This window comes from Macrobrachium nipponense, chromosome 5 (genome assembly GCF_015104395.2).
Source record: "Macrobrachium nipponense isolate FS-2020 chromosome 5, ASM1510439v2, whole genome shotgun sequence".
In the NCBI taxonomy this organism is placed as follows: domain Eukaryota; kingdom Metazoa; phylum Arthropoda; class Malacostraca; order Decapoda; family Palaemonidae; genus Macrobrachium; species Macrobrachium nipponense.
Window position 1 is genome coordinate 103096215 of NC_061107.1, and position 26254 is coordinate 103122468.

The window sequence follows — 26254 nt, forward strand, 5'->3', positions numbered from 1 at the left end:
CTAAAGAAGCATGCATGAATTGTTTTTATTTGAAATGCTTTACTTCATGAACACAGATCATTCCACTGAGTTTAAATGATTAAATGGTTTGTATGAACATGCAAGCCTTCAAGCTCTGGCTGAGGACAGACACAAAAAGATAGATGTATATACAGGGAAAAGAGAAACACGCTCAAAAGGCAAGTAGCAAGCAAAGTAAAGGAATTAAGAAGCATATAATCAAAATCTCAACACAGCAGAGAAAGAAAAGAAATATTCAGGATAGCAAAGTGGCTAAGGAAAACTAGAAGTAAGAATGGCAAAGAATATACAAAAGCAGAACTATGGAGAAATTAAAGCTGACAACGAAGATAAGGGTCAGTATTCCGCATGGAAAAATCTAAGGACCATCTGGAATGACAAGTGAACTGCAATGCAGAAACTATGGAGGAATAAGACTGCCAAGCTATGAAAATATTGAAAAAAAAAATGACTCCCAAGGAAGGGCTTAAAAATATTTAAACAATCATTGTCATTCTGACCTTACAATGAACCAAGCAAAATAAGTCCCATACAATGGTGAAGATTATACCACATATTTGTGGTTCTTGGGAATGCATTTGACAAATACTTAACGAGCATCATGAAGGCAGAGTGTAACTAAATGACTCAATCAGCAAGTGCCATACTTTACCATAGCACTAGATCTATAGTGAAGACAGTAGCATGTGTAACCAATGAATAGATAATGTCGCTGTCCATCGCAGATCAGCACTGAGCCCTTGGCTGATGATTATAGTTTTGGAAGAAGCTACAAAATAGTGTAAGAAAGTAGGCCCTGGGAGATGCTTTACACAGATGACCTAGCACTAACATCAGAATTTGAGGAAAAGGTGATAGGAATTTTTACAATGTTGAAGAGAAGAATGGAAAGGAGATATTTGAAAATCAACTAAAGGAAAACTATTTATGGTAACTCAAAAGGAATCAGAGGAAAAACAACAATCAGGAAAGCAGTCAATTAGTTGCTGTCGGAAAGTTAAGGATGAACTTTGTACTGGTAGCCAATGTGAAAGATGGTGTCAAAATAGAGTGCTCAGAACCACTAAATATACATGGAATGAGAGATCTTCATTGCCTCAAATACACTACTAGAGTAAATGGAGATGAGATGATGAGGAGTTCAGAGCCCTACTGTGACAAATGATCAGGTCTTAAAGAGGAAGAATACTTCTGTTACATTGGGGACACACTGGAATGTGGAGCAGGAGCTGAGAGAACAAACAATAAAACAGAGTAGCTGCAGAATGGATGAATTGGAGAGACAGAGCTTGACTATTGGTAAATAAATATGTCCCATTAGTGAAGAAAGCAGTTATGATGGTGCATAAAACCTGTTTTACTCTATGAGGCAGAAAAACAGGCACTGACCACGAAAATGAAGATTTTATAAAAGTATGACCACAAAATTATAAGATTCCTGTCTTAATATGGCGGAAAGGTAGCACATTCAATATGAATAAAGAATTGAAGAAATGTGGCATCCAAAAGATGAGAAAAAGGAAAACAGACCAAGATGGTTTGGACATGAGATAAGAAGGTAATAGGACCTGTTGGTCAAATAAGCAGTTGATACTGAAAAAGCAGGACAAGGAAACTACAAAGAAGGGGATGGACAGAGAAGACCACAGTCATTACATGTTCCATTACCCTAAATAGATGTTATTGTACTCTAAAAGTTTATGAAAAAATAGAACAGTGCAGCCATTACTCTCAAATTTATAACACTAACTGCATGTTCATATAAATCGTTAAATCACCATACCTTATTTAGAATGCTGGAGAAGTAACTGCTATTTCTCTGAACTGGTCTTGATGCAAGATGTGAAATAACTGTACTGTGTTTTAAGAGAATTTTACCATTCACTCGGGTTTTTGTGTGATAGCGCGAGAACTGCTGCGACAGTACTATGACCTGTAAGTATAAACGAAATAATCATTGTTCAAAAATTTAGTTATAACTGACACCTAATTTGTATAGTGCTAAGAAATATCGACAGTTTAGGCTTGCTGGAACTTTCAACAAAAATCACTGCAACCCCCAGCAAAGATGCAAAAGTATCACTAACACCTTTAATTACATTCTAAGCAGTTACTTACATAAATACAGTAAAACTGAACAGTTCAAGTAAATTTATTATGTAAAAACCTCCAAAAAATATTGTTTGGTTAAGCCTATGTTTTAACTTCCAACTGACATTAAAACATATAGCTTCATTCAATTTGCTATGAGGTACATATAACCAAAAGGTAATAAGTAGTAGGCCAAGCCCAACTGAAAATGCACCAAATAAAATGCTCGTATCATTTGTGATAGCAATTATAGTGACAGAGGCAGAAATATCTTGCAGAAATTAAATTTTCAATTTTCAAGGGTAATGTTAGCTTGATATTTCATAATCAACACATTAAATAATAAATTTACTTGTAGCAATCTACCAACAGACTGCAGTAAGGAGAAACTGCCCAGTAGGCCTAAGCATAACACTTGCGCAGGCCTATCAAGTAAGATATCTTGACTGAGGAACCACTCGCTTACTATTGGTACAACGTTAACCTACTGATGTCAAGGCATCCTGTTCAGCTTATTCTGTGGGGGTCTAGAGAGTAAATATATACTCCTTGTCAAGGAAAGGCAAAACACTATTAAGGCAACCACCAGGTCTCAATGTCTTTCTTACTACAACAAAGTCCACCTAGCTTTGCAAGTAAGCCCTGCCCACTGATTACATCACGACCATTCCTTGAAGCCGACTGGTTGGCAATAGTTTTGAAAAGTTGGTTAATCTGTGGTTCTTTTCATCTTAATTTTTTTGCATTGGTTGTTTTACCAAACTGAAATACATTCGCTAATTATCAAATGGAAACATTATATTATCTCCTGAAATAAAATCATATTGCACATCTCCCTACAAATGGGAAATAAATGGGAAAATATGAAAGAAGTCAGGAGTGTTCCGCGATGCTGCAATGTTGTGTTTCGTATAATAGGTTCACCTGAATAAGGATGTGACACAGGGATTGTCTGCATTTGAATCATTGCACTTGAATCACTATACAAATATTATTACAATCTGCTATTGTCAATTGTGTTCACCAATATAAATTTAACACAAAGACTTTCTCAGAGCTATGAAGACTGGTATTATTCATATTGATTTCAGGAAATTTTACTACATTTTAATGGTCATAAAATCTACTTAATTGCAATCGTTTACACATTCAGAGGGATGACAGGCAGTGACTGCACTCTACAAAACCAGAATTTGCCTATGTTTAACTTAAAGTTACAGTATGATAGGCTATATAATTTCCTGAGAATTTTCTTAAGGACAATATCTCCTTTCGAACTAGAGGATCACAAAAAGCAATGTAGCCCTATAATGTACTATGTCTTTTTGTCAGTTAACATAGCTTATGAAGTTTAGATTATAAGCCTATCTTGCATTCAGCCGTTTTATTGTGGCTCTTGTTGTGGCTATTCTTGTTTTCCTTGCTGCTGTTATGGTGCTTGTAGTGTCTTCACGAAATGTAGTTATTTGTTTAATTAAAAGTAATCGCGCTCTTTATGAATCTAGTCTACACTAGAATATAAGAAATTGATGTGTAGGCCTATGCCCCATCACTGCCTCAAAATATTAGAAATTGACATGTCGGTCTATGCCCTGTCATTGCCTCACATAAGAAATTGACGTGTAGGTCTATGCCTTGTCATTGCCTCAAACTATAAGAAACTGACAGGTAGCCCTAATCTCTTGATGATATTAACAATTGACATGCAGGAACTGGCTGCATAATTCTATGCTTCATTTCAATTAATGTGGACTATGTGGATTGCCTATGTAGGCCAACATCAATTTAAAAGAAAAAAAGGCATGATACTTGTGTATCTAGGCTACATATAAAAAGAAAGATGGACGGGCAAAATAAGCCAAGAGCATCATAATGATAACTTAAAATATATTTTTTCAGAGATGTCAATTACATACATACTTCACAATAGTAGGCCTAAAATAGAATATAAAATTTTAGGAGAAATTTGTTTTTATCCTAATTATACAAACCAGTGCCAATTATTTAAAAGCATTGCCCAGCATGAACTGGACACATGTCACTGACACCAGGTAACTAGTAAAGATTTGGGACAAAATTTAATCCTTAATCATCAAACTACAAGGGCCATTTATATTACCATTTTGCTTGACTGAAGGTGACTGTTTGTATTTTATTTGTTTTCCTTATTTGTATTTTATTTATTTTCCTTAACATGGTGGTTAATATGTAGGTAGGAGGGGAAGGATATCCCCAAGTGGCAGAGGAGGAAATCCCACAATCACCACAATTTTTCCTTTGGCATCGTGGATTAAGAGGGCTGAATGAGGTGGCATTATGGTAAAATGCCCCTGGTTTGTATACACAGGAAGAATACAAATTACTTGAAAAATCTTATATTTGTTTCCAGAAAAAAATACAAACCATCATCTTTCATTTATGAGACTTATATACTTCTGAGGTGGGAGGCTAATCTAGCAACTGACTGGTAAAATGAATCTCCACCAGGATAGATCATGTTCCCAGTCATAGATGTAAACAGAAAAAACAAATGTAACCTGCTTTATGGCCTGGCATGAGGAAGCAAAGCTTGATGGGGCCCGAGCCCTCTCATGAAAACTTAAGAGGGTCAGTAATTCCCCAAATTTGTTGGGAAGAGCAGGTCAGTAAACAGCTACATCATTTAGGTGAATTTTAAAATAATGGGTTTATATGATAATAGATACACATCTCCCATTGTCAAAAGGAAAAGCAGAAGAGTCACACTTTACGAACTGAAGCTAAGGCAAAATACTCAGTGATGTAAATCATCTAAATCATAGTCTGTTCCAGCAAGTACTCTGCCTGACTCCTGCCATGATGAGACAGAAAAAGAAAGAAGGGAGTCACTTATCCATACAACCATACAGAGAGAGAGAGAGAGAGAGAGAGAGAGAGAGAGAGAGAGAGAAGAGACGAGAGAGAGAGAGAGAGAGAGAGAGAGAGAGAATGGGTTAGTTTTAGTTTTCAGTAGCTAAAGTTTTTGACATAGTCACATTCTTCTCAAAGAATTTGAACTCCCTCTCCTCAGGAAGGAAGGAGAGAGAGAGAGAGAGAGAGAGAGAGAGAGAGAGAGAGAGAGAGAGAGAGAGAGAGAGAGAGAGAGAGAGATGGTTAGTTAGTTTTCCAGTAGTAAAGTTTGACATAGACACATTCTTCTCAAAGAATTTGAACTCCCTCTCCTCGAGAGAGAGAGAGAGAGAGAGAGAGAGAGAGTTTGTTAGTTTTCCAGTAGGAAAAGTTTGTCTTCTCAGAGAATTGAAACACCCTCTCCTCAGGAACACCATCCAGGTAACACCTAGGGGATGTTTTAGCTGACTAACAGATCAGGAACTCTACAACAACTCTCCAGGGATTAAGAAGCAATTAAGGAATGGTTCAGATCAGACTCTGACACCATACTCTCATATAACTGTGAGAGAAGGATGACTCCCCTTGAGAAAACTTTCCTAACTCAAACTAAAAGGGAAAAGCAATTATCCCAAGAACTAAATTCCACGCTCAGAAGGCTGGGTTCACAGAATAAGAGAATGGTGACAGGCTGCTACAAAAGTTGTGCCAGAACTAATAATAAATCCCGTCTCCAAACCAGCCCTGCCAGGTAGGAACACAGTGCTGTCAACCATAAAAGGCTACTCAGTGACTGGAACGACTTCAAATAAAGTCTCAGTGTGACATCACACAACCTATACCTTACCAGAAAGAACTCATTTCCATGTGTACAATCCCTACCAAGTATGAGTGAAAGTGAGATATTATAAGAGCACTGTTCATCAGACAATCAACCATACAACCCTCGACTGTGATGGAAATCCTTACAGGGAATACAAATGGAAGGAACACTTGATCCCATTCAATCCCTGCATAAAGAGAATAATCCCTGAGGAGAGGATGCTGACATACAAGATTAGGCCTACCCAGGACCACAACACAAAAAATCTGAACTGTAAGCTCACAAGAGTAGCCAAGCTGGAAAACTGACTGATTACAATAATGATATTGTTATAATCAACAATAAAGTTTCATACATACTTTACCTGGCAGGTATATACATAGCTAAGACTCCGTCGTCCCCGACAGAATTCAAATTTCGCGCCACTCGCTATCAGGTAGGTCAGGTGATCTACCGGGGCCTGCCCTGGGTTGGGCAGGTCTAGGAAACCATTCCCGTTCTTTTCTACTCATATATTTTCTCTTCCACCTGTCTCCTTGCGGGGAGGCTGGGTGGGGCCCTAATCGTATATCTGCCGCAGGTAAGTATGTATGAAACTTTATTGTATTATAACAATATCATTTTCATACAATCAACTTACCTGTCAGATATATACATAGCTGATTCGGCCCCACCCTTCGGTGGAGGGTAAGAGACAGCTAACTACTAGAATAGACAGGTAAACAACATCTGTTGTAGGTATAAAATAAAAACCTTGGTCCTAGCTGATAGGTGGTAGACTTCGTGGGGTGTTTTCCCGTAGTCTGCATCACCTCAAAGAAAACTTTAGCGAGTATATGATCTATGGCCAAGAATTCTTGTGGGTCTGCCGAAGGGTCTTATCACTTACTCGGCAGAGCCTGAAAGGACTTGTCAATGGTGCTGATCCACTTACATGACAACACACCTTATTAAGGAGCATACAACCAATCCCGACCACCTTGGATCCTAACCACCATGTTAGTATTAAAAAATGCTCAGAGTTATCCCCCAAACTCTTCGCAACAACCGTAACTCAAACCACAATGCACACGCACACAATAATTTCAAAAAAAAATTTTTATCTAATACAAGATATCACAAGAGTTCCCTTACTAAACTGAAGTGACTGGCCGCTTGTGCGCAACTGCACTTGTTCAGCAGAAAGTCTAGAACATATCTATTGACTTAAGTAGTAAAAAAAAAATTTTAAGGATTGTTGTAAAGCTCCTGGTACCCCAGGATTGTGCCTGCAGACACAAAAGGACCTAATGAAACACATTTTTCATAGGTCACACGCACGTCCTTCAAATAGTGAGCCGCAAACACAGAATTACATCTCCAATATGTCGCTTCCAAGATATTCTTCAGCGACATTTTCTCTGAAAAGAGAGAGACGTCGGCCACTGGCTGCTCACTTCATGAGCTCTTACTCTCAGGAGGTTTTAAAGAATCGTCCGTGCAAGCTTATGAGCGTCCATAATTACGTTCCTGACAAAAAAGGGCTAATGCATTCTTAGACATAGGTCTTGATGGAATCCTTCACTGAGCACCACAGGCCTTGTCTAGAACCTCCCAACTGTTCCTTTTCTTTAAGTAAAACTTTAATGCCCTTATCCAGGCAAAGAGACCTCTCCGGTTTCCCTGCCGACGAGACCCGACCGATAATCCTTTTATTTCGAAGTTTCTCGGCCAGGGTTCGAATGGATTTTCATTCTTCGCCAAGAATACTTCCTTGAAGGAACAGATGGCTGAATTCTACATTGAACCCGACTTTTTGTCACTAAGGGCGTGCAGTGCGCTAACCCTTTTGCCGTCGCCAGTGTACAAAGGAATAAACATTTCTCTTCGTATATCACGAAACGAGGCCAAATGTAGGGTATTCAAATCTCTCTGAAGCCAAGAACTTCAGTACTACGTCTAGATTCCTCCAGTTAGGGGGAGAAGTCATTCTAGACTTCTTGGTCTCAAACGACCTAATCAGATCATGCAGATCCTTATTGTTTTCCCAAATCTAGCCTCTATTCTAAAGACGGCCGATAGCATACTTCTATAGCCCTTTATCGTGGCTAACGAGAGCTGCGAACTCTACCCTCAGAAATAACAGAAAATCAGCTATTTCTGCTACAGATGTACTGGAGGAGGGACAACTTCTTTGACTTTACACCACCTTCTAAAAACTTCTTCCACTTGGATTGGTAAACCCGGATAGTGAATTTCTCCGGGCCTCTAGCGATCGAGCTTGCCCTGCTTTACTAGAAAAGCCTCTCGCTCTGGACAAGTCTTTCGATAGTCAAAGGCAGTCAGAGCCGAGCGCGGGGAGGTTTTGTTTTGATGGAAACCTCTCGAAGTGTGGTTGTCTGAGAAGATCCCTCCTTTGTGGAAGGATCTGGGGAAGTCTACTATCCACTCCAGTACCTCTGGAAACCATTCTTGAGCTGGCCAAAAGGGGGAAAGGGGCTATTCAGGGTCATTCTTGTCCCTTTGAAGTCACAAACTTCCTGAGTACTTGCCCCAGAATCTTGAATGGGGGAATGCGTAAAACGTCTACCTGAGACCAATCTAGTAGGAAAGAAGGGCGTCTATGCTAGAGTCTCTGGATCTTCTACCCACTGAACAGAAAGACTTCCAGTCTCCTCGAGAGGAACGTGGCAAAAGAGGTCGACATGAGGAGTTCCCCAAAGAGACAGAGCTTGAGGCAAACTTCTGAGTGGAGGGTCCACTCGGTATTGAAGGGACCTGTTGGTTCCTCCTGCTCAGCGGCCTGTCCGCTCGTACGTTCGTTACTCCCTGAACGAACCTCGTCAAGAGAGAGATGTTCCTCTGGGATGTCCACAACAAGAAGTGTTTTTTTTTTCTCGTGAGTCGTAAAGGGCATACGAGTGAGTACCTCCTTGCTTCCGAATGTATGCCAGAGGAACGGTGTATTGTCCGCATCACTTGAACTATTTTGTTGCAAAATGATATTGTTATGTTACAATAAAGTTTCATAACATACTTACCTGGCAGATATATACATAGCTAATGACTCCGTCGTCCCCGACAGAAATTCAAATTTCGGCGCACGCCTCGCTACAGTGAAGTCAGTGATCTACCGGCCTGGCCCCGGGTGGGTCAGGAGGGACTAGGAACCATCCCCGTTTTCTATCATATTTTCTCTCTTCCACCTGTCTCGCTGCGGGGAGGGCTGGGTGGGCCTTTAATTGTATAATAATTCTGCCAGGTAAGTATGTATGAAACTTATTTGTAACATACAATATCATTTTCATACAATCAACTTACCTGTCAGATATATACATAGCTGATGGCACCTTCGGTGGAGGGTAAGAGACAGCTACTATATGGAATAGACAGGTAAACAACATATGTTGTAGGTATAAATAAAAACCTTGGTTCCTACCTGATAGTGTAGACTTGGTGGGTGTTTGCCCAGTAGTCTGCATCACCTCAAGAAACTTTAGCGAGATATGTGATTATGGCCAAGAGTTCTTGTGGGTCTGCGATGGGGTCTTACCCACTTACTCAGCAGAGCCTAAAAAGGACTTTGTCATGGTGCTGATCCACTTATATGACAATACACCTTGATGAAGGAGCACACAACCAATCCCGCACCACCTGATCCTAACCATGTGTTAGAACTAAGGATTGTTACGAGTTATCCCCGCAACTCGTCACAACAACCGTAATCAAAAACCCACTACGCACACCATACATAAATTTTTGTTTTCAAAAAAAAAATTATACTCAACTAATTGGATATGACGAGAATTCTCTTATGAACAACATAGACGGCCGAACCCGTGCGAGCCCTGATCTCCATTGTTCCGAGAGAGATTCTCGACCATATCCAAACAGAAGAAAGCAGTATATACATTCTAAGGATTGGTGTCGGCTCCCGTCCCGGGAACCCAGATCGTATCTGCCGATACGATAAGGACCTAGAGAAAAGCCAGCACTTCTCATACGTCACACGCACGTCTTCAAGTAATGAGATGCAAATACGAGTTGCATCTCCAATATGTCGTATCTAATATGTTTTTAAGTGACATCTTATAAAACGAGAGAGACGTCGCAACCGCTCGTACTTCATGAGGCTTTTTACTCTCAGAAGTTGTAATTGTTCGTCCGAAAGACAGACCTTGTGAGCGTCCGTAAGGACGTTCCTTACAAAGAACGCTAGAGCGTTCTTTGACTCAGTCTTGTGGGGTCTTTGACGCGCACCAAAGACCTTGTCTAGAGCCTCCCAACTGACGTTTCCTCTGAAGATGAACTTCAGAGCTCTAACAGGGCATAGAGAACTCTCTGCCTTCTCTGGCCTACGAGACTAGACATTCCTTTTGATTCGAATGACCTAGTCCAGGGATTCGTGGGATTTCTCGTTTTTCGCTAAAAACAGAGTTTTTAAAAACAAACCGAGCAAATCGCCGAGTTCTTCCTTGAATCCCTACTTTATCCTGCAGAGCTTGTAACTCACTTAATTTCTTTTTGCCTTTTTGTTGCTAACGATAAAAGAAATAGGCATTTTCTAGTTACGTCTCTAAATGAGGCCTGATGAGGGAGGTTCAAATCTATCCGAAGACAGATATGAGGACTACGTCCAAATTCCAGTTCGGAGGTACTGGTTTCTTTAGACTTTGACGTCTCAAAAGATCTTATGAGATCGTGGAGATCTTTGTTATTGCCAGATCTAAACCTCTGTTCCTGATAGCAGCCGAGAGCATACTCTGTATTCCCTTTATTGTGGATACGGCTAGATGCGATTTTACTCTCAGGAATAGCAAGAATCAGCAATTTCCGCTATAGAGGTAGAGGAGGAGGACAAATTCTGGCTCTACACCACCTTCTAAAGACCTCCCACTTCGACTGGTATACTTTCGAAGTGGAGGTTCTGCGAGCTCTCGCGATCGCGCTTGCCACTTCGTCGCCGAAAAGCCCTCTCGCTCTGACAAGTCTTTCGATAGTCGAAAAAGGCAGTCAGAGCGAGAGCGGGGAGGTTTTGATAGTACCTCTTGAAGTGTGGTTGTTTTGAGAAGATCCGTCCTTCCTGGTAGGGGGATCTTGGAAGTCTACGATCCACTCTACCACCTCCGTGAACCATTCCTGGGCCAGGCCAAAAGGGGGCTATTAAAGTCATCCTCGTCTCTTTGTGACGCCCACAAACTTTTTGTTCAATACTAACCCCAGGATTTTTGATGGGGAAAAGCGTACACGTCCACTCGAGACCAGTTTAGCAGGAAGCGTCATACCATAATTGCTCTTGGGTCTCCACGACCGAGCAAAACACTGGGAGGCCTTTTGAAATTGTATGTTGCGAATAGATCCACGTGAGGAGTTCCCCACAGAGACCAGAGATCGCGACATACTTCCCTCGTGCAGAGTCCATTTCTGTATGAAGACCTGGTTCCTCCCTGCTGAGCCTGTCCGCCCTCACATTCCTTACTCCCTGTACGGAACCTTGTCAGCAGGGAGATGGTTCCTGTGAGACGTTCCAAAGTAATAGGTCCCTCGTGAGTTCGTAAAGGAACGAGGAGTGAGTCCCTCCCTGATTTCCGAATGTAGGCCAAGTGCGGTGGTGTTGTTCCAACGTTTACTTGTACTACCTTGTCTCTCACCAGAGGTTCTAGGCTCTTCAAAGCCAGGGTGGAACGGCGAAGAGTTCTTTGCAATTTATGTGGCCACGACACCTGTGCTGGTTTCCCAGGTGCCGGGACACTTCCTCCGAGCCTAATGTCGAAAACTCCAACCCGTCTCGTCTACGCGTCGGAGAACAACACTAGGTCGGGTTCTTTGATCTTAGAGAGACCCCTTTGTTCTCTTCCAGAGGCAGCAACCACCACTGTAGGTGTGCCTTTGTTACCTCCACTGGAATGGGGAAAACGTCCGACAGTTGGTAGGTCCGTTTTTCCAGCTCAAGACTTCTTTCGAGGAAGAATTGAAGTGGACGGATATGAAGTCTTCCGAGAGGGAAGAATTGTTCCCAGCGAGGAAAGCGTCCCCAGAAGGCTCAACCATTCCCTCACTGACGTTTGGCTGTTTCTCTAAGAAGAGAGAGATATCCTAAAACTTTTCTTTTTCGGTTCTCTCTTGCGAAGGAAAAACTCGAAAACCCCGAGAATCCATCCGAATCCGAGATAGACTAGGTCTTGTCTGGGGTCATCTGAGACTTCTCGAGGTTCACAAGCAATCCAACGCCTTGGTCAAATCTAGAGTTAACTTTAGGTCCTCCCAACACTGTCTCTCCGATCTGGCCCTGATGAGCCAGTCGTCTAGGTACATCGAGACATTCACTCCTTTGAGATGAAGAAATCTCGCCACATTCCTCATCAGGCTTTGTGAAGGACTCCCTGAGGAGCTGTGGACAGGACCGAAACACAAGCTCTGAACTGAAAGATCCTTCCCCCCGTCATGAAACGGAGGTACTTCTTCGATGAAGGGTGGATCGGGACGTGAAAGTAGGCGTCTTGGAGATCTAGAGACACCATCCATCCAACTCCTTGTCGTAATGACGCTAGGGACTGAAGCAGAAGTCTCCATGGAGAAATTCTCATTCTGAACAAATTTGTTCAGAGCACTGACGTCTAGTATGGTCTCCAGCCTCCCGAGGCTTTCGCCACTAGAAAAAAGGCGATTGTAAAACCCCGGGGAGTTTTTGATCCAGTACTAGTTCTACTGCAACTCTTGTCCCACATTTGTTTTTCCACCATTGATCGAAGAGTATCTCTCAGCACAGGATCCTTGTACTTGGCTGATAGTTCCCGTTTTGGTATAGACGTTAGGGGCGGAGTATTCAGGAAAGGGATACGATATCCCTTCCTTAAGATCTTTAGTGAAGACGCGTCCGCGTCTATCAGTGTCCAGGCTTCCACGAATTCCAGGAGCCTGGCACCTACTGGTGTTTGGAGGAGAAATGTTTCATTTGCCCTTTTTTCGGGACGGGACGAAAGGCGGGACCTACCTCTTCTCTCTGGAGCCTTCCTTCTTGCGAGGTCTGGAGATCGGACCACCTCGAAAGGGCTGCCTAGAAGTGCTAGGTTCTTTCTTGTCCGACACTAAAGCAGGTTTCTTCTTCGTATCTGACTGCGTCAGAAGATCCTGTGTCGCCTTCTCAGTTAAAGAGTGAGCTACGTCCTTCACTAACTTAGAAGGAAAACAAATAGTCCGAAAGAGGAGCATATAGCAGAGGCTTGCCCTCTGCGCATGCGAGACTGCCTTTGTTAAGAATGGCGCCATACACTGTCCTTTTCTTCAAAAGACCTGCTCCAAATATGCAGAGACTTCCAAAGATCCATCCTGTACTGCTTTGTCGATGCACGACAAAATGCATAACAGGGGCTTCAGGTTCGATTCCCTGCGAATCGTGAGCTTTCTTGGACATCACCCCAAGGGACCAATCTAAGAAGTTGAATACTTCCAATACATGGAAAAGTCCCTGAGGAGATGATCCAGTTCCGAAATACTCCGAAGTTATGCGGGCAGAATTAAGACTAGGACGCCTTGAAGCGTCAACTAACGTTGAAAAGTCTGCCTCTGTAGTAGAAGGGAGAGCGATACCCATATCCTCCCCCGTCTTGTACCATATGCCTCTTTTCCCAGCTAACCTTGCTGGAGGCATGCAAAATACTGTCCTGGTTAAGTCTTTCTTCGACTTCATCCAGGCGTCTAAGGCGTGTAAAGCCCGCTTCATCGAGATGTGGGCTTCAATCTTCAGAAAAGACGAAGTCTTCTTCGCCTTCGCACTCGAAGAGAGCGATCGCGGAGAAGGAGGAGCAGCCGGAGTCAACTCGTCTCCGTATTCCTCCAGAAGCATGGTTGTCAACACCTTATAGTTGGACAAGCCCTCCTCATTCCAAGATCGTCATCCTCCGAGTTTCGTTCGAACTCGTGATAATCCTGAGTTTTCTGTTCTCCTTTCAGAATGTTCCTCTTCTGGGGGAGACAAACTCCTGATCGAGAGGGGCTAATGGAATGAAAGTCTTTCCTTTTTCCCATTCTGATCGACTTGGAAGCCGTCACAACCTGCGGCTTCTTCTCTCCGCGCTTTAGAAGACGTCATGTATGACGCTTCCCGCTCTCTTCGAGCGTCATGTATGACGTCTCTTGTTGACGTTTAGAAGACGCTTCGCGTCCGGAAGACGCTTCGCTTTCTAAGGGCTTCCTACTCGGCGTCACAAATCTGGACGGAGCGTCACGTCTAAGATCCTCTTGATTTGACGCTTCACTTCTAAAAGACGTCTTCCGAGCAGGTGCGAGAGGACGAGACTTCTTAATAGGAAGCGTCACGTCCTTCCGACGGTGCGCTAAAACTCCCACAAGAGATGATAGTTGTTCTTGCACCGCCATAATGATCTTCCTTGACGCTTCTCCTACGTCTAGCGCCTGACGCCCTTCGTCATCACTCGGGGAAGAAGCATGATGGGGTACTTCCTCATAAGCGTCAGGTGACGTTGACGCCACCTTCGCCTTCTTAATAGCAGACGGGGCGTCATCCGAGAAGCGCTCCGGGCTAGAATCAATGTCTTGCTTCATATGACGCTTCAGCGGTCTCGATAAGGTCGACTCCTTCCACCCTCGTTTAGGTGAGGGAGAGGGAGAGGACGAGAAACACTCGCGAAGGACGCTTTCCTGTAGCGCCCTTGAGCTGGCTGCCATGAAGCAAAGCTAGCTGAAGGGACGTCTGACCGTTGGGGATTCCCACGACCTCCTTAGGCTTTCGACTTTCCTTCTCCTCTGGGCATGTGAGCTTGGAAGAGGTCTAGGCCTGGGAGCGCCGCAGGGACGATCAAACGCCCCCTCCACAACACTGATAGGGCTCACTTCACTAAAATTTTCACTATCACTAGCCTTACCTTTCGAGTCCGCCATCTTGGACTTCATGTCTCGAATCGTCGCTTTCAGATTGGCGATTTCCGATGCCGAATCCGAAAAGACACTCTGAGAATGAGATTTATAGGGAGATTCTCCAGAAGTAGGGTTAGAATTGATTATTTAAAGGCTCAATAGGCCTTGAATTCACACCTTTCAGTCTTCTAACTCTATCCCTCTCTAACTTCTTCAAATAAGAAGTCAAAGTCTTCCATTCTTCTGCATTCAAAACTCTCGCATTCCTTACAAGTGTTAGTAGCAGAACACTGCACCCCCCTACATTTACGGCATACAGTGTGAGGATCAAAAAAACCGAAGCTTTCGGTATCCTCACCCTGCAGCCTACATTCACACACATTCTCACACTCACATTAGAATCAGAACATCCTGAGAAAAATCCAAAAGAGTTATTCCAAAACAGTCCACAGTAGCGAATGCCAAAACACGATCCAAATACGTCACCAAAAAGTCGAAAAAACGTTGATCAAATGTTGAAAAAAGAAATCCAAGTCAGGAGGTAATAACAACATGTTGATACCACCGGCGACAGAGAAAATATGATAGAAAACGGGGATGGTTCCTAGTCCGCCACCCAGGGCAGGCCGGTAGATCACCTGACCTACCTGTAGCGAGTGGCGCGAAATTTGAATTTCTGTCGGGGACGACGGAGTCTTAGCTATGTATATATCTGACAGGTAAGTTGATTGTATGAAACTAACGGTTCGAAGCTCTTTAGAGCTAGGTGTACAGCTAGCAGTTCTTGCAGTTTATGTGCCATGACACTTGAAGAGCATTCCAAGTGCCTGACACTTCTCTCTTTCCCAAAGTTGCTCCCCAACCTTGTTTTCCGACGCGTCGGAAAACAATACAAGGTTTGGGCTCTGTATTTCCAGGAAGTACCTTTGTTTTCCTCAGTGGGAGTAACCACCATTCTAGATGTCGTTTTATCAGATCTGGAATGGGAAGTCGAGAGGAGTCCTGTCTTCATGTTCCACGAACTTACTGAGGAAGAACTGAGAGGACGGAGATGAAGTCTTCCTAGGTGAAAGAACTGTTCGAGCGAGGAAAGGGTCCTAACAGGCTCAACCATTCCCCTCGCCGAAGTCCGTTCCTTCCTTAGAAGAGAGAGACTTTTTTTCTAAAACCTCTCGCTAGTCTCTCTTGAGAAGGAAATACTCGAAAACCCCGAGAATCCATCCGAATCCCCAGATAGACCAAGTTCTGGCTGGGATCAGTTGGGACTTCTCGAGGTTTACGAGTAATCCTAAAGTCTTTATAAGGTTTAGTGTCACATTCAGGTCCTCCAAACACTGTTCCTCTGACTTTGCTCTGATAAGCCAGTCGTCTAGATAAAGAGATATACTGATTCCTTTCAGATGAAGCCATCTCGCCACATTTTTCAAAAAGGTTCGTGAAAACCTGGAGGCGCCGTCGACAGGCCGAAGCACAAGGCTCTGAATTGGAAGATCCTTCCCCCCGTCATGAAACGGAGAGTACTTCTTCGACGAAGGATGGATCGGGACATGAAAATATGCGTCCTGGAGATCCAGAGACACCATCCAATCCCTTGGCGAAGAGCCGCCAGGACTGAAGCAGAGGTTTCCATGGAGAACTTCTGTTTTTGAACAAACTTGTTCAGAGCGCTGACATCCAGAACTGGTCTCCATCCCCCGAGGCTTTTCGCAACCAAGAAAAGACAATTGTAAAACCCCGGGGAGCTTTATTTGATCCAGCACAAGTTCTATAAGCTCTCTTGTCCCACATCTGCATGCCACCATTTGTTGAAGAGTATCTTCAACACAGGGGTACCTTGTAATTGGCGGACAATTCCCTCGGAGTTGACGTCAGGGAGGATTGTCAGGAAAGGAATGAGATATCCCTTCTGAAGAACCGACATCGACCAAGGATCTGTGTCGATGCGAGTCCAGGCTTCCGCAAATCCCCCCCCGGAGCCTGGCACCTACTGGTGTTTTGGAGGAGCGCCACTTCACTTTCCCCTTTTAAAAGGGGGGGCGGAACGAGGCTCGACCTCTCTTCTCGGTCGTTTTCCTTTAGCGGTAACTCTAGTTGGAGGGCCACCTCGAAAGGGCCGAACAGGAGTAGACGCCACTTTCTTTTCTCCCACCATTACTGGTCTCTTCTTCCTGGACGATTGCAGGAGAAGATCTTGAGTCGCTTTCTCCGTCAGCGATCGGGAAATATCCTTCACCAACTGTGACGGGAACAGAAATCAGACCTAGGGGCGAATAACAAAGCTGCTCTTTGTGAGTGTGATACTGCTTTCGTCAAGAAAGCGCTAAACACAGATCTCTTCTTCAAGAGAACCTGCTCCAAACTAGGAAGAAACTTCCCCTGAGCCGTCTTGCACCGCCTTGTCAATACATGACAGAATTGCTAGGAGTACATACCGGTTCTAGCCTTCAGGGGCATGAGCCTTTTTGGACATCACCCCAAGGGACCAATCTAGGAAGTTAAAGACTTCTAGAATGTGAAAAAGTCCCTTGAGAGATGATCCAACTCTGAAAGGCCCCAGTAATCTTAGCCTGTGAAGGCTATGTCTCCTGGATGCGTCTACCAGACTGGAAAAGTCAGCTTCAGCTGAAGCAGGGAGAGTGAGACCCATATTCTCCCCAGTCTGGTACCAAATCCCTCTCTTGCCGTCAGTCTAGGGGGAGGCATGCAAAAGACTGTCCTTATTAGCTCCTTCTTAGTAAGCATCCAGTTATCCAGCGATTGCAGAGCTCTCTTCATAGAAATCGTCGGTCTCATCTTCACGAAAGCCGACGATTTCGGAGTCTTCGAGCATGAAAACAGTGAACGAGGCGAAGGAGGAGCGGCAGGGATCAATGCGTCTCCGTATTCCTGGAGAAGGAGAGCTGTCAAGACTTTGTAGTTCGACAGTCCTTCCTTACTGTGAGACTCGTCCTCTGATGCCTCTTCCATAATCGGATCAGTAGGAGAGGCCACTTCTCGTTCCGGGTCTTCTTGTCCAACAATTCTCTCTATGGGGACAAACTCCTAATAGGAGAGGGGCTAAGAGAGTGTAAAGAGCTCCTATGCTTGACTGGCTCTTCGTACTTTGGCTGGCGCCTCGCGCCTGGCTGGCGCTCGCGCTTGGCTGGCGTCTCGCGCCTGGCTGACTCCTCGCGCTTGGCTGGCGCCTCGCGCCTGGCAAGATCCTCGCGCTTGGCTGGCGTCTCGCGCCTGACTGACTCTTCGCGCTTGGCTGGCGCCTCGCGCCTGACTGGTGCCTCGCGCCTCTCAAAAGTCTCGCGCCGCTGACTGACACCTCGTTGCCTTTTTTGTTGAAGCTCGCGTCTTCCTGAAGTCCCATCCTTGCGAGACAGATGTTTTTCTTGAGCCTCACGCTTGGATGAATGCTCACGCCTGTTTGTTACTCCGCGCTCGGCTGAGCTACTGATCTGGCAGACGTATCCATCTGGGAGAATCCTCTCGTCTGTAATGCGTTTTCTCGCTTGTCTGACTCTCTCTTAGAGGACGCTTCTCGTCTGTAGGAACGCCTCGCGCTTGGCTGTTGCTACGCGCTTGTCTGGCGAATCCAGATCTTCCCACGAGTCTCTATCTGAGATCTCAAAGACTCACGTCTCACAGGAGCCTCACTCCTGGTGGGAGAAGGAAGACGAGTCTTCTTGACCGGCAGTCTGACGTCTTTCTTACGAGGAAGATCCTTCGAAAGGACTCCTACTAGGGCGGAAAGCTGTTCCTGTACCGCCAAAATGATCCTTTTGGACGCTTCTCCTGCGTCTTCTGAACGGGAGAGGTAGACCTCGAAGGCGTGTTGCCCCCATCATGGGACGGCGCAAACCCTCTTCGCCGCGAAACCCTCTTCGCCTTCTTGATAGAAGGAGGTTCTTCTTCCGAAAAGCGTTCTGGGCTTGAATCCAAACCAGATCTCTCCAGTGCCTTTTCAGGGGCCTGGACACGTCCGAATCCTTCCACCCTCGTTTAGGAGAGGGAGAAGAGACGAGAGAAGCACTCTCTGAGGACGCTTTTTCGATAGCGGTCCTGAGCAGGCTGTCTATACACAGCACCTGCTGAAGGGACGCCTGACCGGGGGGAATTCTCCACAACCTCCTTGTACGGCTTTCGACTTTCCTTCTCCTCTGGGCTTGGGCCGCTTGGAAGAGGTCTAGGCCTGGGAGCCGTCGCAGAGACGGTCAGACGCCCCCTCCACAACACTGGGGACACTCACTTCACTAAAATCACTTTCACAATCCTTACCTTTTATGGTAGCCATTTCGGATCTCATCCTGTGAAGCGTAGCCTTCAGTTCAGCTAATTTCCGAAAGCTGAATCTGAATGTACGGCCAGTGAGGGTCCTGATACAGAATCATAATTAAGAGAAGAGTTAGAATTATCCAAAGGCTCAATAGGCCTTGTACAACTACCCGCCATCTTAGATGCAGCCCTTCTGACTCTATCCCTTTCTAACTTCTTCAAGTAAGAAGTTAGAGTCTTCCATTCCTCAACATTCAACCTTTCACACTCATGACAGGTGTTAGAAATAGAACAATCAAACCCTATCATTTGCGACATACAGTGTGAGGATCAACCGAAGCTTTCGGTATCCTCACCTTGCAGCCTACATTCACACACATTCTCACACAAACACTTGAATCAGACATTCTGAAGAAAAAATCAAAAAGCAAGTCCAAATCCAGTCCACAGTAGCGAATGCCAAAACAACGATCCAGGTACGTCACCAAAAGTCCAGAAAAAGATGATCAATTGCTTAGAAAAGCGAATTCCAGTCAAGAGGTGGCAGCAACGATGTTGATACCACCGGCGACAGAAAATATATGAGTAGAAAACGGGAATGGTTCCTAGTCCTGCCACCCAGGGCAGGCCGGTAGATCACCTGACCTACCTGTAGCGAGTGCGCGAAATTTGAATTTCTGTCGGGGACGACAGAGTCTTAGCTATGTATATATCTGACAGGTAAGTTGATTGTATGAAACTGTAAGATTGGGGCGCCCTTCACAAGCACATAGGTAGCACATGTACACAAGCATTGATTGAAACAACCAAACTGAGTACATGCAGTATCCAGGCCTGCATAGCTCATGACACAAATAGTGCACAAGGAGGATAAGATAAGACTGCACTAGTACACACAGAATATAGACACAGGTAGTGTATGTACATATACAAGCATGGAAAGCGCACAGGGACACTCAGCATCTGGGAACAAGCATAAATATTGCACCTGTAACGTTTGAGACATCACATGAGTATGGCAGTATGTGGGCACAGGCTAGTGCACAAGCATGAACACAAACAGTGCATGAGCAGCCTACAGGTAATAGTAGTATACATAAGCAAGAACACTGCAAGGTTAATTTTTAAAAATGGTAACCATTTTACTGGCTAGAGATCACAAAGCCATAACCAAAAAGATTAGTAAGAATTCCGAATAATTTCCAAGAATCTCATGGGCAGCACAAAAAATTTGGGGCCAACTGGTACTGCAGTGCAAAGCAGGGTTGCTTTGGTAGCAAAGTAGTCAGTAAGGTCGAGAAATCTTTGCTGCCACCTCCCATCCCTGGATTTCACTCTAATGGGCTACTGATGGCACCGAAGGTCAGGTATGTTTGGGGAATGTAAGTACATACAGATTAATGCCTCAAGATAAGTTAGGTTAGGATTCATCCTTCCATTCCTCTGACCTAAGTTTTGAATTTTTCAGCAAGAGATATCAATTTCCCTAAGTGGACCTGGTGTTGGCCTTACCCTAAAAAGTCAGGCTAAACAAAGCATTTTGTATAAATTAAAATCATATGAAAACTAAAAATACAAGAAAACCACATCAAAACCATCTAAGCAACCATATATTTTACATTTGTACACAATTAGCCTATATTTAATATTTGTACTAAATAACAGATTTAGGAGTAGGCCACCTTTAAATAAAAAAAACAATAGTTTTAATTACACCAGTATTAGAGCAAAAGGTATTATTTTACGTTAAAGTAAAATAATACCTATATTATATCAAATAATAGTATTAGGTACTAGGGGAAAAAGCCGACTGGACTAGCTGATCCAGTTTTCACCGCGTGTGGATCCACCCTCCGTAAAAGTACTTTAACACATCCTGACACCGGAGATGGGCACCAGTTACGAGTCATTGGTGGTGAGAGCAAGAGTTTGAGACCTCTACTATCCTTTCGAAGTAAGTATTTTCTCCAAAGTTAGAAATTAAGGCCATATTTTAAGATCAAACAGAGGTTAGTGAAAGTCTAGCCATGCGCAGTGCAAACATACCTCCACGACACTTTCGAAATTCTTACTTTTAACACCAAAAACGTAGAAGATTGATGCCATCTCGATGTTTGCGGAGTCGCTTGTGTCAATAAACTTTCCATTCCATGTGCTAAATCTGCACACCGCTTATACCCATAGACGCTGGGGCACTTTCTTCACAACAATCGTCAACAATGACAACACCAGTGAGGGATCCAAGGAAACTGACGCTTTTGCGGTAGAAAGAAGAAGCATGCACTAGATAATTATTTGAATAAATAGTTAAATGGTCATGAATCGCATAAATTTTTTACATATTCATGATTATTAATTAGAAAATATTCATTGTTGAAAAAGTAAATAAATTCCTGACTCAAATATCAACAGTTTCGCTGTAAACAGTACCTACACCGTTAGTTTGCGCTCTTCTATTGTTTATCAGTGTTGCCAATTGGTATGTGTTTACCCTCCAAACTTGGTATAATACTTACACAAAACCGGGGAAATAAGTGAAATAAGCGTATCTATTTGTAGTATACTATATACATATTAGAGCAATTTTATCATTATTGCATTACTATAACTAGAATTCATAGAAACAGTTTGTAAATGCATGGGTGTATTTGTGAAACTCCACTAAATTGGCAACAATGACATTTTGCTGTCATCTGCTCGTATCTACTTTAGAAATATCTGTAATTTTACGGGGTTAATTTGGTTGCAAAATAGGGAAAATAGTCTAGAATTAAAATAAACATTTTGAAGTAACAAAGTAAAGTTTAACTAAATAATGAATAAGGTAAACAATTAAGGGAATATAGCTTTGCACCTCGTAAACAGTGTAGTGTTGTGCTGCCCGTAACTGTGTTTGTGGAGCGAGTGCTTAGGAACCAGGAACAGCAACGTAGTTCAAGTGCAATTTGGAGTGAATTAAGACCAAAATGTATATAATTACAATCAAATAAGCACTGTGGAGTTTCAGTTGTGATGGCAGTAAAGATAAAACCACCGATTACAAGGTAAATATGAATTTCAGTTCAAACCATGACCCCAGGAATAAGAAGTTTCATACTTTCACTAATATAGACAACAAAATGTTTTATTGTGTTGATTACAACTGCAATCTTGAGTAAGATCAATAAACGTTACATACATATGGTAACACTGTTCAAATGAGTGCTGGGAAGGCTGGGAAAGATGTTAGATCCTTGCCGATTAAGAGCGGCACCTCAGTTGGTCGACGCCATATTGGATTTAAAAACTGCCTTGAAAACATATTTTACAAAGACCTCACATGCCTATTTTAGTTTGCATGGCACTTTCATATATCACATTATGTTGACAAAACTTTAATCTTTTTAATGGTATGCTTAAAGATGTAATTGTATTCTTGTTTCACCAATTAAATATCAAGTGAATAAGGCTGATCCACCCGATGACAATGGATCCACTACGGTGTTTCCCCCATAACAAATCATATATCAAATAACAATACTAAATCAAATAATACTATTACGTACTTGGTATTGAAATTTTCATGTTGCAATCTGAAGTCTCCTTAAAAAACTAGTTTGAAACCCAGGCTCAAATATTTGGCAAACATACATAGCCTAGCACTCATGAGAGTGAAGCCGATATTACATAAACCTTTGCAAAGAAATAAACGAACACAATGTCCACATTACACAATACAACACAGGAAAATTATACTAATACAACACAGGAAAATTATACTTAGTCTAAACCATGATAATGGTTTAAGTTCAAATTTGACCAGCCACCTTTTACAGTGAGGCTAAACTAACATACTTTGACTAGGTACCCTGCTCTTGAGACTTGATGCTAGAATATACATTTAAAAAGGTCACTAGGCTATGGGTCTAGACTATAATTAAACAGCCTACATCCTACAAGAATATGATTAGAATAGAATATAACATTCATGCTAGACAAAAGGCCAAGCATCGAGCCAACCTATGAGGTCGTTCGGTGCTGAAATTTTAATTGACAGTAGCTAAGATGTTGAGGAAAACCTCCCAGTTGCGCTACGAATCATTTGTTAGGAGAGGGTGGATCACAAGTGGGAAGTGAGAGAACATGAACAAAGGCACAGTAAAATGAGTGAAAGGGTTGCAGCTACGTGCCAAAGGGACAATGAAAAGAACTTAAAGTAGCCTAATAGGTAGGGTAAACAACCGCAGACAATCCATCGTCATTGCGCTGGCCAGGCCTTATTCACTCGATATTTAATTGGTGAAACAAGAATACAATTACAACTTTAACAATACCATTCAAAAGATTGAAGTTTTGTCAACATAATGTGATAAATGAAAGCCCCATACGAACTAAAATAAGCATGTGAGCTCTTTGTAAAATATGTTTTCAAGGCAGTTGTGAAATCCAATATGGCGGCAATTGCGTGGCTGGCCATTCTAACCACAAACAATCCACCATCTTTCCCAGCACTCATTTGTACAATGTTAGCGTATATGTGTAACGTTTATTGATCTTACTCAAGATTGCAGTTGTAATCAGCACAATAAAACAACATTATGTTGCCTATATTAGTGAAAGTATGTAACTTTTTATTCCTGGGGTCATGGTTTGAACTGAATTCATTTTTACCTAGTAATCGGTGGTTTTATCCTTACTGCCATCACAACAAACTCCACAGTCCTTATTTGATTGTAATTATTACACATTTTGGTCATTCACTCCAAATTGCACTTTAACCACGTTGCTGTTCCTGATTCCTAAGCAATCACTCCATAAACACAGTTACGAACAGCAGACGACTACACTGTTTATGAGGTGCAAAGCTTTATTGTTTACTTTACTCATTAGTTAGTTTAACTTTACTTTGTTACTTCAAAATGTTCATTTAATTCGTGACTATTATCCCTTTTTTGCAACCAAATTAACCCAGAAAAATTACAAATATTTCTGATGTACTTTTGGAGCAGACGACGCGATGAAAAAATGACTCATCATTGCCAATCTAGTGGTGCTTCACACATATGCTGATGCATTTACAAACTGTTTCCATGAATTCTAGTTGTCATAGTAGTAATGCAATAATGATAAAATTGCTGTAATATGTATATATATACTACAAATAGATACGCTAATTTTACTTAATTCCCCGGTTAAGTCTTATACCTAGTTTGGGGGGTAGACACATACCAATTGACAACACTGATAAACAATTGAACGCCGCAAAGAATGCCATAGTTCCATTAGATAAGTACTGGTTAGAGGTCAGGTTTACAATCGTTGTGATAGAAGTGCCCCAGTGTCTATGGGTACAAGTGGTGTGTGGATTTAGCACAGGAAATGGGAAGATTGTTGACACAAGCGTCTCCACAAACATCGAGATGGCGTCAATCTTCTAAACTTTTTTAATCGTACGTAAAAATTTCGAAAGTGCTTTGGGTTAGCCTAGTGTGCACTGCGTTGGCCACACTTTTCATTACCCTCTGTTTAAATCTTAAAATATGGCCTTAATTTCTAACTTTGGAGAAAATATTTACTTCGAAAGAAGAACAGAGGTCTTGAGCTCCTGTTATCACCACCAACAACTCATGAATGATGACCATCTCCGGTGTCAGGACGTGTTAAAGTACTTTTTCGGAGGGGGGCCCAAACTGAGGTAGTCGGTGAGTTGGCCAGTCCACTCGGTTGTTTACCCTATCTAGTGTACCGCAAGAGGTGCACTGACGGCACTACATCTCTACAGATAAGACTGCGACAGGGAACTGAATACTACCTAGGTAGTGTTTCCGTGAGGGTCAATTTGCTTAAGAACGGTGTTGGTGAGGGGCCGGTCAGGCTTGGATTGGAATATAAAATTTAGGCTACAGGGCATGGGTTCGGACCTATGAGGTCAATCAGAGCTCAAAATTTACCTAAGAGCAAAGAAAGTTTGAAAACAATTGTCAAGAGAGTGGGAGAGTAGGCGCCGGTTACCTAGGTACCTAGATGGACGGCGGGTTCACCCAGGGGAAACCAAAGTGCTGAAGACTTGAGAGATTTCTATAACAACACGAAACTTACGCATTTTGCAGATTTGTTTGAAACACTGGACAAACATGTTCGAGTCACAATGTTGCTATTCAACACAGATAAACGTAACAGGGGAGGCGACCTGGACAACGTAAACAATCGTGCCATGTTTGTGTTATGATCTCGACTCTAATCCTCAGGTCTTTCATAACCAAAGACCAAAGTCGTGAGTTTTCAGACCACATTCTACCTCTCATATTTCTGGTATTGTATCTCTTTAAGGTTGATGTTTCTTAATAGTTTTTTTTCTGAAAGCATTTTCTCCTTCTGTAAAGGTAAAAAAAAATGAATAACCAAAACTTTGGGGGTGCATTTTTAATTTTAATATGGAAAAATTAAGTCATGAAATTTGAAAATAGGAAAATGATAAAGAAGTACCTGAAATAACCATTTATTTTTTAGACATATTTTACATTCAAGTCTTCTAATGTGAAACGTCTTTGACGAGATGTGGCAATTTTCTGAATGTTTGACCTTATATGTGATAAACATTCTCATATCCTCATCAGTGCATTTCATCAATATTTGATCTATTTTTACGTCTAATATTAGTTACTACAGAAAATCATTGTTCACAGAGATACGATAGGGAATTATGTAATAAAAGAGTCAAAACTTACTAGCTATTGAAGGATATTCTTTTTTGATTGAAAACCAAAACTGATCGCTGGGCACCCCTTGCTTGATGAGTGATCGTGAATCCACGATCAGTAGAAATGAAATGGTAGCCAGCTGACCAGCTCGTCCTCTACTGTTAACGAAAACCCAACGTTATTAGTTAGAATGTCGATGAAAGGGTTGCGAATCCATCCTATTGCTTGTTGATGGAAAGTAATGGTTCAGATTACCTTCCAGAACTGCTAAATGATCCAGTATTAAAGGAATTAAATTATCCGAATGGCCCTCTCTAACCAAATGAAACATCCAACCACCTAAACTAACTTTTTTTTATTTTAACGGCTAGTTTTTTCGGGAGTGCTTAAAATTTTGTCGGTAGCTGAGAGAAGGTTTTCATTTCCATTCTAACTACGTATTCAATGTTAAAACATATCGGCCAGATATCTTAGTTTTGATGTCCAAAGCTCACATTTCAGAAGTTCGCAAAATTTTCTTTTATTTTTTCTTCAAAAAAATGCCAATAGTTCTTGAGGAAGTTCAACGCACACAACAGAATACGTTACCTCTTGATAACCACCTCACTTCTGTGTGCAAAAGTAAGCGTGTGTGGTGTGCATCCATGTTTTC

At 42.5% G+C, this 26254-nt stretch overlaps 1 protein-coding gene across 2 annotated transcripts in view; it reads right to left on the reverse strand.

The window, feature by feature from the left end:
* Nucleotides 1-25165, reverse strand: part of LOC135215557 (mitochondrial inner membrane protein OXA1L-like) — an 82981-nt gene extending 57816 nt beyond the window's left edge. The window contains exons 1-2 of one of the 2 annotated variants that reach the window (XM_064250395.1): nucleotides 25001-25165; nucleotides 1805-1954 (exon numbers count right to left, since the gene is read on the reverse strand). In XM_064250395.1, the coding sequence (XP_064106465.1) occupies nucleotides 1805-1954; nucleotides 25001-25117 (267 nt within the window). In that variant the 5' untranslated portion in view covers nucleotides 25118-25165. Of the gene's footprint in view, nucleotides 1-1804; nucleotides 1955-20994; nucleotides 21085-25000 lie in introns of those variants that run through there. The other variant, XM_064250397.1, reaches the window with a different exon arrangement.
* Between the last annotated feature and the right edge of the window lie 1089 nt (nucleotides 25166-26254).